Source organism: Myotis brandtii, unplaced genomic scaffold, assembly GCF_000412655.1.
Source record: "Myotis brandtii unplaced genomic scaffold, ASM41265v1 scaffold959, whole genome shotgun sequence".
In the NCBI taxonomy this organism is placed as follows: Eukaryota; Metazoa; Chordata; class Mammalia; order Chiroptera; family Vespertilionidae; genus Myotis; species Myotis brandtii.
The window spans coordinates 1064510-1076233 of record NW_005371966.1 but is presented as its reverse complement, the minus strand read 5'-3'; the positions used below and the strand labels follow the sequence as shown (position 1 = coordinate 1076233).

At 61.9% G+C, this 11724-nt stretch overlaps 1 protein-coding gene across 3 annotated transcripts in view; it reads left to right on the top strand.

Annotated features, from left to right (window-relative positions):
- The window catches only part of BGN (biglycan), a 16230-nt gene that overhangs the window by 624 nt on the left and 3882 nt on the right, over nt 1-11724 (top strand). The window contains exons 2-4 of one of the 3 annotated variants that reach the window (XM_005886152.2): nt 56-158; nt 10399-10647; nt 10927-11039. In XM_005886152.2, coding sequence (XP_005886214.1) covers nt 10410-10647; nt 10927-11039 — 351 coding nt within the window. In that variant the 5' untranslated portion in view covers nt 56-158; nt 10399-10409. Of the gene's footprint in view, nt 1-55; nt 159-5614; nt 5636-7999; nt 8095-10398; nt 10648-10926; nt 11040-11724 lie in introns of those variants that run through there. The other 2 variants (XM_005886153.2, XM_014533271.1) reach the window with 2 other exon arrangements.

The window sequence follows — 11724 nt, the reverse complement described above, 5'->3', positions numbered from 1 at the left end:
AGACTTTAGCCTCCCTCCCACCGCCTCTGTCTCCCTCTCTCCACGAACTGCCCAGGAGTGAGCAGCTGCTCTGGACGGCCCAACAGACGGACACACGGACTGCTGGACACTCAAGCCTGCCAACCAGCCAGCCTGCACCCAGCGCTTCCCCTCCTCAGGTAGGGCCCCCACGCCAGCCACTCACTGTCCCCACACCCCACTCTGGCCTTCAGCTGCCCTGGATGTCCCATCCCTGGCTCTGTTGCCCCCTCACCATTCTCAAGAAGTCCCAGACCCTGACCTTGCTGCCCCCATGCCGCCCGTCCACGTCCCTATCCCTGTCCCTCCTGCCCCCTTACCACCCTCTCCTGTGGGTTCCCAGGATGCCTGCGGGTTCCCAGGGCACTGCTGCAGGCTCTCAGTCTGTGCCCCTTCGTCGCCGCCCTGTGGCACCCTTGGTCCTTGTCCCAGTTCTGCCTCTACTCCCCTCACTCCCCTCCCTCTTCCAGGCACCTTCTCCACCCCCCTTCCCTCTCCCCTCTGATCTCACTCAGCTCAGCTCCGTGCCTGCCCTCTCTGCCTCCCCCTCGGGGTTGTTATCTTTGGCTGCGGCCCCAGAGCATCACCAAGGCATGGCTGGATGGCTGGCACCCCAGCTCCGCCAGTGGCCCTCTCCCTTTGCCGCAAGACCCCGGGTGCACCCTGCACTCCCACCAGCCTCTCTCTGTGCTCTGCTCCTCCTGCTCAGCAGGCAAACCTACTTGCTCAGAGTTTCTCCTGGCCCAGGTCGGAGGCCCTCGGGCGTCCGCGGGAGCTCGGGCCAGGGAGCAGTCCCCACTGCCCGGGCCCAGGCCTTGGCAGGAACTCAGAGACTTGGTTCTCCAGGCACGCCCCAGGCACCCTGCCCAGATGTTCCTCGCTTACCCACAGGCGAATGCCCTGCCTCTACCTCCTCCTGGGCGAGGTGTGGGTCCACCGAGCCCTGGCCTCCAGGGCCCGGGGTGGGGCTGCCTGGGTGGCTCAACCCCATCTCCCCAGAACCCCGTTGGATTGGGACTCAGAACTGGAGTGAGGCAGAGAGAAACTCAGGCAACTAGGCCGTGTTACCCTGGGCCAGGCCTGGCTTGGGGCCCTTAAGGTTAGGGGGACACTGGGTAAATGTTTGGCTGCAGACCCACTTCCAAGCTGAGACCCCATCATCTCATCATCCCAGGCCTTCAGGGAGGGGTGGACTTCAAGGGCTCCCTGACCAGCAAGCAGCCCTGTCCCCCAAAGGCAACCCAGCCACTGGTGTGGGGCAAGGGGGCATCTTTCAAATGGAGAAAGAGAGCCCCTGGTCTGAGCAAAGTGTAGCTGGCAGGTTGCCACTAGGGCCCTTTGGGAGGGGAGGAGTGGCTCCTTCAGGTCCCACCCCCATCCCATCCATTGTACAGAGGGGGCTACTGAGGCCCAGAGAGGGCCAGGAACCTGCTCACGGTTGCACAGCCATTCAAGGGCAGAGCTGAGGTCAGGACCCAGGGCTTCTGACTGACAAACTCTGGCTGTATTGACCCCATACCACCCAGGGACTCGTCAGAGTCACCTGACTACTGATGGCAATAGCCTGTGGTCAGCAGTACTGTGAGACGATCGGGGCAGGGGTAGCAAGATCACTGGCCCCTGTCCCGCAAGCTGCCAAGATGGCTGACACGTAGAGGGGCCTGTCAAGGGACCCAGGAGAGGAGGAAGGTAGAACGGAGCTCTCTGGGTGTGCCCCTGAGTGCCCTGGCCACCTCCCCCCTCCCTGTGGCATGGGCTGGTGTGGGGCCTGGGCACTGGTTACTGAGGGCTGCTGAGTGCAGAAAGTCCATGATCCTCCAGGGCGGAGCAGTGGGTGGCATCGGGTGGGGCAGCCCTCACTTAAGCCAGAGAGATTGTTCCTGAACAATCTTCAGAAGAGCCGCTCAGGTTGCGGCTGCGGTCCATGCCATCTGTCCTCAGGAGGCTCCTGCCTCTGTGCCCTCACCCCGCCCTGGCCTGCCAGCTCACCGCCCTTAGGGCCTGCCTGGGGCTGGGACAGGCTAGAGATGCTCGGGCCTCCCTCAGCGCCAGAGAAGAAGGTTCCTGGGGGTCTGTGTCCAGGAGCGCGTTCATGCAGAGTGAGAACGCGTGCACAAGACTACAGATGTGCAGGCGAGTGCTCCTGGCAACGCGCTGCTGCCTGTGCCATCCGCGCCTGGGAGACCTGCAGGGGCAGAGGCACCTTCGTGTGGCGCTTGCCCATGGCTAGCTACCGTGGGCCTCCTGGGGGAGCCTCTGAGGACTGGGCTGTGTGATGCATTGAAAGGAAGGTGCAGAGCTGCCGCCAAACTGTAAGGGCCAGGCTGGGAGCCGGAAGCAGAGAGGGTTCCGATGGCAAGCCAGCCGCCCGGTCCAGCTGCCCAATGGGTCACCTTCAAGCCCCAAGGACCCAGGTTCCAGTGGATGTGAACATCCCGCTGCTTTTGTGCTCTGCCTGCCCTGGAGAAGAGGCCAGGGTCCCCGTGTAGTAGATGGGGAGTCTGAGGCCTCACCCCTTTGCCAGTGGATCCGGTGGCAGTTCTGAGTCAGTCCATTTTAAGGGCCCAGAGAGTTGGGGGGGCGACCCTCTGATTGGTGTGCGTGGTGACTTGCGACCATCAACCCAAATTTCTCCCCACCATGGCCCTGGCCCATTGGAGGGGCGTGGACAGGGAAGGATAGGAGGAGAGGGGGCCTTTGTAAGACAAGAGTCTCCTTCAGGAAGATTCTGCAGTCACTGGAGGCCACAGAGTATCTCTTCCAGTGCCAGCGTCAAGTCCCCAGTGGAGGGAGTTGTCATGAGCCCGAAAACGAGGGTCTGGGAGCAGGGCCTTCTGAGAGGGCTGCCTCCTCCCACCCACACCCTGGCCTCTGAAGCCCCACCCACTGGGCACTGGGCTGCTGTCCTGCAGGTGGCACATCCGGGGCCCCTCACCATCCTTGTCCATCCTGATTGTTAACAAGGTCTTCCCAGGCCCACCAAGACTTCATCCTGCTCCCCTTGGTCAGGCACCAGAGCCGGAGAGCTTGGGCCCTGCCTGGAGCTGCTCCACCCCACGCCTATCTACCCTGCTGCTGGGAGTGAGCCACACTAGCCCAAGACTTGCCTCAAATTGAGGGGCTAGGAGGTGACAGTGGCTCTCCAGAGTGCCCTGCTATGAGCCATGGGGTGGGAATGAGCCTCTGCTCCCCCTGAAGGCAAGCAGATCCGGGCCCTGCCAGCTCTGCCCCTCCCTCCTGTCCTCTTCGGCTCCCACCCTGGGCCACCCACAGAACCCTTTCTGTACATCCCGTCTTAGGGGAAGCCAGTGGGAGGTGAGCAGAGGGGGCTGTGCTGGGGGAATGGGAGGGAGTCTGCTCAGGCCTGTCCCAGCCCTAGCCCCATGGCCAGGTCCTTCTCCAGCCTTCCAGACCAGCTCCAACCTTCCATATAGGAACACATAGCCCAAGCGTCCCAGGGCATCCTTCACCCCCACTGGGACTCCAGGCTCCTGGAAGCCACCCCAGCCCCACTCCATGAGCCTCTTCCCCACCCTCTCTGCTCTGGGTAGGGGTAGCTCCTGGAGTGGCCGTGGAGGGCACCCTCTTGCCCAGAGCCCAGCAGCCTCAGCTCTTTCAGATGCTGCTCAGCTCCCAGCACGGCCTACAGAGCAGCACCAGCAGCACCAGCAAAGGTTCGGGGACTCAGATGACTCCCATCTGCCCCCTCCCTGTGGTGACACATCTCTTAGGTTTAGGGGGCAGGGCACTGGGAGAGGTTCCAGACTGTGTGACTCTGACCTCACCCCGGCTTCTCCCCCACCAGCTGCCTCTGGGAGGTCAGATGGCCCACGGGGACACAGCAGTCAGAGGCCCATGTGGCCACAGGATTGGGGATTGGGGGAATAGAAGCAGGGCTTGAAGGACGGGGGCAGAGGGCAGAGGCTGGCTCTGGCAGCTCTGGCCCTGGAGACAAGGGAAGTCCCGAGGCAGAGGAGAGTGTGACTTTGATCCTCTCAGAAGTCTGAGTCCCAGCTCAACCTTCATGATGGTCCCCTGGGCCTTAGAGGCCGCCCAGCTACAAAGGGGCCTGAAACAGGGAACCCTGAGAGTGGCTGAAGGTGAACAGGTCCTGGCTGCCAAAGGCTGGGTCCCGCCACAGCCGGAGCCCCCGGGAGAGAGCGGGGACCCTGTGCAGGGAAGGGCTGTGGGGAACCCCGGGCCCAGGAAGGGAAGGGGCTACAGGTCTCCCTCCAGGGTGCCTGGCAGCTCTCCTGGCCTGGGAGCCAGGCCAAGCTCCCTTGCCCTGGCCTGGCTTAAGGAGGAAATGAGGCAGGCAGGGACCCAGGCTCTGGTAGGCAGGCAGAGAGCATCGCCTGGGGGGTCTGGCGCCTGCTGGGACCTAAAATGCTCAGGGGAACTTCCCTGGCCTGCCAGGGTGATGGCTTTTGCAGGCAACTTCCTTGCAGACTGAAGCAGAGCTGGCCTTGTGCATATACTTGGGCCAAAGCAGTGCCACCTGATCCATCAACGAAGGGGGTAGGCCCCTCGGGCAGTGGGGAGCTATTGATAGTAGCAGCCAGAGAGAGGTGCTATGTTTCTAAAGGATTTCTGATGCAAGCAAGGGGGCGCAGGGCTGTGCTTTCCAACCACCTCATGTCCCAGCTGGGGCAAGGGAGCTGCCAACAAGTCTTCTCCAGGGACCCCAGGGGCTGGCCCAGCCCCTACGCAGCCCAGAGAGCATGGGATCTTGCGGTTTTGGGGCCTGCAGCAAAGTCTGCAACTGATGGCAGAGGGTGGGGCAAGACACATGGGTGGTAGACAGACAGACAGCAAAGTCCTAGCTCCACCATTTCCTCGCTGGGTGGCCTTGGGCAAACCCTGAGCCTCATCTTACCCATTCAGCAAGTAGTAAAAAGCAGGGCTTCCTTCTATGGTCATTGGGAAATCATTTGAATTTCCTGCCCCGCCCTGGGAGGTGGTGATAGCATCCTCCCTCTTCCTCAAAGATTCTATTTTTTAAATATATTTTTATTGATTTCAGAGAGGAAGGGAGAGGGAGAGAGAGTTACATGAATGATGAGAGAGAATCATTGATCGGCTGCCTCCTGCACGCCCCACACTGGGGATGGAACCCAAAACTTAGGCATGTGCGCTGATCGGGAATCAAACCATGACCTCCTGGTTCAGAGGCCGATGTTCAACCACTGAGCCATACTGGCTGGGCTCCTCAAAGATTCTAGAACATGATGAGGACCTCAGGATTTCTTCATCAGTGGGAGGAGGAGGAAGGGCACACAGCTTAGGTATAGAAGGACCAGGGAACTCAGGACCCCCGGCTGATGTAGGCCATCTGTGACCTGACTCCTAGCGTGGCAGAAAGCCCGCAGGTTGACCCTCTTGCTTCCCTCCTGGCAGGGTGGGGGCAGGCGGAGGATGGCTCTCCTTGACATGAGGGGAGGGGAGTCTGGTTTGGCCAGCACCAGCTGCCTCACCCCTTCCCGGTGGCAGCCCTTTGCACCAATGGCTGGCTTCCTGCAGCCTCTGACATCATGTCCAGGTGGAGTCTGTCCTTGAAGACCCAGCTCTGTCCAGTCACCCAGCAGCGCCAGGGCCACAATAGGAAGGAGCTGACCTGGTGAGCCACACTTGGGCATCTGCTCCCCTTGTCACCTGAGGGCACGCTGAGACAATGACGGTGGGTTCAGGGTGGCTGGGGTACAGACACAGACACAGACACAGACAGGGTGGGGCTCAGGGACCAGCCCCTCCCCACTCCAGCCACCAGCCCTTCACGCAGTCATCCCCACAGCACACACATGTGGGCTTCAGCAGACCCATGGGTGGCACATGTGCCCGCTCTCTGTTTGACCCCAAGTGCAGACTAGAGCTGTTGGGAGTCCGGGGGGCCATAGGGAGCACCCCAGGGTCAGCCTGGGTAGCAACCCTTCCTCTTGCTTGCTGGTTGAAGCTGGGCCCAGGGGGTTTGGTGAACAGGATTGAGTAAGGGAGGAAGGGCACCCTGAATCACCACCCTCCCCCCCGAATCTCCCTCTCTCTCACCGCACCTCACCCATGCAGTCCCAGGGACCTGACAGGGCTGAGTGGAAGGTGGCACGCGTGTCAGAATTCCAGTCGGGTGGCTCAGTGGGGCCAGACACATCGGGCTGGGGCCTAGGGCTAGCGCCCAGCGTCTAGGACTTGGCAACTGTGGGCCACACCTCGGCCGGCGAGCTCCCAGGGCATGCCAGACCTCAAGTCCTGCTCCTGCCGCCCTTGGCCTGGCCTGAATGCCTGGCACAGCCCGTCCATGTTCTCAGAGGCTGCCAATGTGTCTTGTTTGGCTGCGACCTAGAGCAATCCTGCTCGGAGGACTGTTCCGACGTCCAGAAGGCCAGACAAGAAGGGCCCTATGGGGTCGGAGGCGCACGCTCCAGGAAGCCCAGCCTCCTCCCTCGCTCACACCTGTGGGCGCCAGGCCTGAGGCCTCATGGCCATTACCACTTCTTTCCTTTGCTCTGAGGAGGTGGGGTCCAGAAAGCTCAGAGCCTGCTTTGATGGGGCTGGAGGCCCTCCCTGAAGTCCTGGGGACATGCCTGGGAAGGCCGATGAAGGGAAACTGAGGCCCAAAGGCCCAGGTGGTGTGGGGAGGTGGTGTTGGGGGGACTTGCTGTGATTCTCACACTATCTGTCCATGGGGGGCTCCCACTTCCTGGGCTTTGGCCTGCCTGCCTCCTACGTGTGTGTGTGTGTGTGTGTGTGTGTGTGTGTGTGTGTGTGTATGTGTGTGTGTTCCTGAAAGGGGGGGCAGTGTGAGGTGATGGGTAGGAGGCAGGGGCACGCTTAAACTGGGGCAGCTGGGCCCATCTATCTCCCTGCAATCCCCCACCCCGATCACCCCGATCGTCACCAGCCTTGCTGGGAATTCCTCCCCCAGGCTCTGCACTGCCCACGCTGGGCCAAGCCAGCCATCCAGAGACCCCCGTCCTTCACGCGGTGCTGAGAGGCGAGGCCGAGGCCTGGAAGCTCAGGGCCTGGAGTTACCCGAGCTGGAGTCTCAGTCTCATGCTGAGTGACTCGGGGTGCGGGTGGGGGGGTGTTGGAATCTGTTCCCCTTTCTAGGCCTCAGTTTTCTCTCCCATAAAATGGAGGTACTCATTGCGCTGGACACAGGGAAGCCTTCCCCCTGGGCACCCCCGGAGGCCCCTTCCTGGCTCCTTCTGACTCTGTGGGGGTCTCTGGCCACCCCCTGCAGGCTCGCTGTCCAGCCGGCCCCCTCCCCTCTGCATAGTTCTGGCGGAGTCCTGTGCCAGTCCCTCGAGGGGAAATGAGGGCTGTGCCGGGAAGCCGGCCCAGCCTCCACCCGCCAGCCTGCCCACTGCCTGGGCCCAGCCAGGAACCGGGGAGAACCAGCCAAACCTTGTCCTCTGCCTCTGTCACGGGGCCCTGATGTAGGGCCTCCAAGCCCTCAGCCTCCCTTCCCCTCGGAGTGTGTCTGTGCTGGAGCCGGGCTGGCCCGAAGATGCAGTGACGTCAGGCAGGGGGGCTTCGAGCTGGCTCAGCTCCTCCAGAGCCCCCGGCCCGCAGAGCAGGTCCCGTGTGACCCCTTGGTTGGCCTTCCCAGTACCCATCCATCCTCTGTCCCCGTGGAGGGGCCAGATACCAGGGCAGATGTGCCCTGTGGAGGTCCCAGCCGTCTCCAGCTCCAGGCTGCACAGCGTCTATCTGCACCCACCTCTCCCCACCCAGACCCCCCCACCCCCACCTATCCAGGTGGGCTGTGGATCCCAGAGAATTCCAAGGCTCTTGCTGGGCATTCCAGCCCTGACTCATCCCGCTGTGAGGGAGCAGCTTTGGCAGGGGTGCCAGACAAAGGGGGGAGCAGTCTCCTCCCTCTCTCCCCTTCCATCTTCTCTCCTGCCTTCATCCTCCCCTTCCTGTTCTCTCCCACTGCTCCTCCTCCTCCCAGCCCCGGGCAGCCAGTGGCACCTGGGCAAGGGCCCTGAGCAGTAGTAACAGGCACGGGAGGTTTAGACCCACGCCACTCTGTCTTGAGAGTTGCAAACTCGGGGGAAGAAGGAGGGACCCGCTGTCCAGGTAGGCAAGCCCCAGGCCTTCTCCCTACCCCGAGCCAAGGCCTTCTGGGGGTCCCCTGAGTCCTGCATCCCCTGAGTCCCCTGGGGCTGGCAGAACCTGGTGGAAGCCAGGGAGGCTGGATGCTGCCCCAGTGTGGGGGACCCTCACTTTGCTGTGTGACCTGGGGTAGGCAGGCAGCTTCTCTGAGCCTGCCACTGGGGGCCATGCACTCAGGAGGGCGGTAGGCGCCTGGCTGGGGCCCTCTGAGGCTGGCTCTGCAGCTTAGTTAACAGAACCATGGTCTGGGCTCCCCCTGCCATCCCTCCGCAGCTGTATCCTCAGGGACCATGGGAACCAAGGCGAGCCATGTGACCTGGGGCTGCAGGAGTACTGGAGGGGACAGCAAGACAGGGATGGTTGAGAATCTGAGGGTCACAGCTGTGTGCCCAGGCCTGGAGCTGTGCCGGGGTCCAGCCCCGGGGATCCAGGGGTTCCCAAAGGTGTGGACGGAGTCGGCGAAGAATGTTTTACACAGAGACAGCGTTCAGAACTCTCTAGATCTCTTTAGTCTCCGTGGATCTTCCTGTGCCTGGCTGAGGCCACAGAGAAAGATCCGGAGGCAAGCTGAGCCTTTATTTTTATAGTCAGAGGTAAACAAGGTAGTGGTTACCAAAGTTACGCTGTTCTTGTGAGTTTCACTTGTTTTTGTTCTTGCTGCACTTCCCTCAGTCCATTAGCTTCCCAGGTAAGATCTAGGGAGCGTCATAAGGTCAAGCCTAAATATGCTAAGAGGACTGTGCCCTCTAAGCTGGGACTTGTTTGTGACTTTGCCAACAGGTCAGTCCGAGGCTTAATCCTATATTGGCTCCCCACAGAGCTGGCCCCAGGCACCACCTGGTAGCCAACCCAACCCCACGTCCAATGGGCCTGCCCAGGAGAGCAGTAGGCAGGTCCAAGCTGCTCTGAAGATGCTGGCCTAGAGCGGGCAGTGCCCTCCACCCCCAGGCCTCCCTTCCACTTCTGCAGCCAGCATCCAGGCTCAGGGGGCTCCCCAGCCCCACTGATGCTCCAAATAGCCCCTCTCCTGGCCAAGATGGGCACCAAGTGAGGGCCTCCCTGGGTGGGGCCAGTTTGGGTCTGCAGGAGGCACAGGCCGTCGCTGGGCTCCTTGCCCACAGATGCACCCAGGACAGCCTTCCACCCCCTGCCCCCGACCCGGAACCTGTGAGGCAAGCAGGGGGGAGGGCACTCTTATTCCTGTTGAACAGATAGGGAAAAATGAGGCTGGGACCTTTCCGGGAAATCCTTGGGGCGTTTTTTGGGGAGGGGGGAGATGGGAGAGGCAGGGGCCCTGGCTCCTGCCTGTACAGAGCCTTTGGGCAGAGCAGCCTCTGGCTGGGTGCAGCCTCTTCTGGAGGAGGAAGGAGGCAGGCCCATGTGGGTGCCAGAGGCAGGCTCAGACAGGGAAGCACCCCCACCCCACCTCGCTGCCCAGCCTGGGGGCCTCCAGACAAGCCTGACCCTGCTCACCACCCTGCTGGCAGTCTTCTCCCCCGGGGGCGGGGGAAGGGGGGTGGCTTCAGGGGCCTGGACCCTGGGCAGATGGAAGGATGTGGGAGCCCCAGGGCTCTGCGAGCCCAGCCAGGGGAAGGCTTGTGGGCCAGGCAAGGCAGCCGAGGCCCCGGGGGACAGTGGGGGAGCGGATGGGGGGCTGTGCCCTAGGGAATGCCCCTCTCTTTCTCCTCCTGCCTCTGGAACGAGCCCAGGTCTTGGCGCAGTGTGCCCAGCCTGGTGCCTTGGCTTCCGTAAAAAGATGTGGGTGCACTGCAAGGTGGGGGGCTCAGGCAGGAAAGGAAGCAACTCATAATCCCTTAACTCAACCCCAACTGCGCCCACATTGCCTTGAGTTTGTGGGATTGGCCCGGGGCCACAGTGGTATCTTCAAAGCGTGTGGGGGGCAAATGATTGGGTTTCTCTCTCCGCCTCCTCCACTCGCCTCACTGACCCCCCAGGCAGCTGCTCGCTGACTCAGTGGTGGGGGGGGGGGGGGCGGGCACAGACTCCTTAACTGGGAAGACACTGCAATTCCCACTAAAGCCAGGTCTTGCCTGGGAGCAGAGAGGAGCGGAAGGAGTTGCCCCGATTCTGCCAGGTGCCTCCTGGCTGCCCACAGCCGTTCTCTCTGCCACTCGGGCCCCAGTGATGGATGGGGAACACGGTGCCAACACACAGAGAACCCCAGCCCCTGGCAGGGGAAAGGGCCTAGAGGATGGGTGTGGTGCCGGCTGGGCCCTCCTGACGGCCCCTCCTCTCCTTGGCCTGCAGGCACGTCCATCATGTGGCCCCTCTGGCTCCTCACGTCCCTGCTGGCCCTGAGCCAGGCCCTGCCCTTCGAGCAAAAGGGCTTCTGGGACTTCACCCTGGACGACGGGCTGCCCATGCTGAACGATGAGGAGGCTTCGGGTACCGACACCTCGGGCGACCCGGACATGGACTCCCTCACGCCCAGCTTCAGTAACATGTGTCCTTTCGGCTGCCACTGCCACCTGCGGGTGGTTCAGTGCTCCGACCTAGGTCAGTCTCAGGGCCGTGGCGGGAGGGGTGTGTGGAGGCGCGGGCACAGCCCGAGTGCCCCTAGCAAAGGGACACACGTCTGTCCTGTGGGATGGGCGTGGGAAGATGGGAGCGCAGATGGGTGACCCCAGGCAGGCTCTGGGATCCTGATTTCAGTGTGGGCGGGTGGCGGTGGCGGGGTCCCTGGGTGCGTGTCTGTGTGTGTGAGTGTCCCCGTGCTCTGAGCCTCTCGGGGACGTGGCCTGGGCTCACATGGGTGACAGTGGCGCTGGCCCCCAGATCTGGTCACTGTGCCCAAGGAGATCTCGCCCGACACCACACTGCTGGACCTGCAGAACAACGGCATCACCGAGCTTCGGAGGGACGACTTCAAAGGCATGCCGCACCTCTATGTAAGCCCGCCCAGCCCTTTTTAAAAATATATATATTTTTTTATTGATTTCAGAGAGAGAAAGGGAGAGGGAGAGAGAGAGAGAGGGAAAAAAAACAAACATCAATGATGAGAGAGAGGCACTGATCGGCTGCCTCCTGCACGCCCCACACTGGGGATCGAGCCCACAACCCAGGCATGTGCCCTGACCAGGAATCAAACCGTGACCTCCTGGTTCATAGGTCGATGCTCAACCACTGAGCCACACTGGCCGGGTCCACCCTGGCCTTTCGAAGGGTCTTGGGGAGGTGGGTGGTCTGCAGCTAGGAGTGGATCCAGATGGGTGTGTGTGCTTGTACTTGTGGAGTGCAAGAGGGACCGGGACCTGTGGGGTCCTGAGAGGAGTCTGGAGGTGGGCATGGAGGGAGTGCCCGGGGTCAGGGTCACGTGCATGGGTGTCAGCAACCACAGGGCAGAATGGGATCACTCAGCTTAATCCTCTTTTTGGCTGGAAACTTTATTGGTTTTTCCCAAGAACATATTTCATTGTATCCAGGGTACAAGTGGGGAAACTGAGGCTCATAGGAGCGTTGGGCCACGCTAGGCAGTAGTGGCATCGCCTGGCTCCGGGCTCTGTGCTCTGCCCACCCAGCTGGGCCTCAGACACCTGTGAAGTAACGGCCACTTACTCCTCTCTCCGCCGCCTC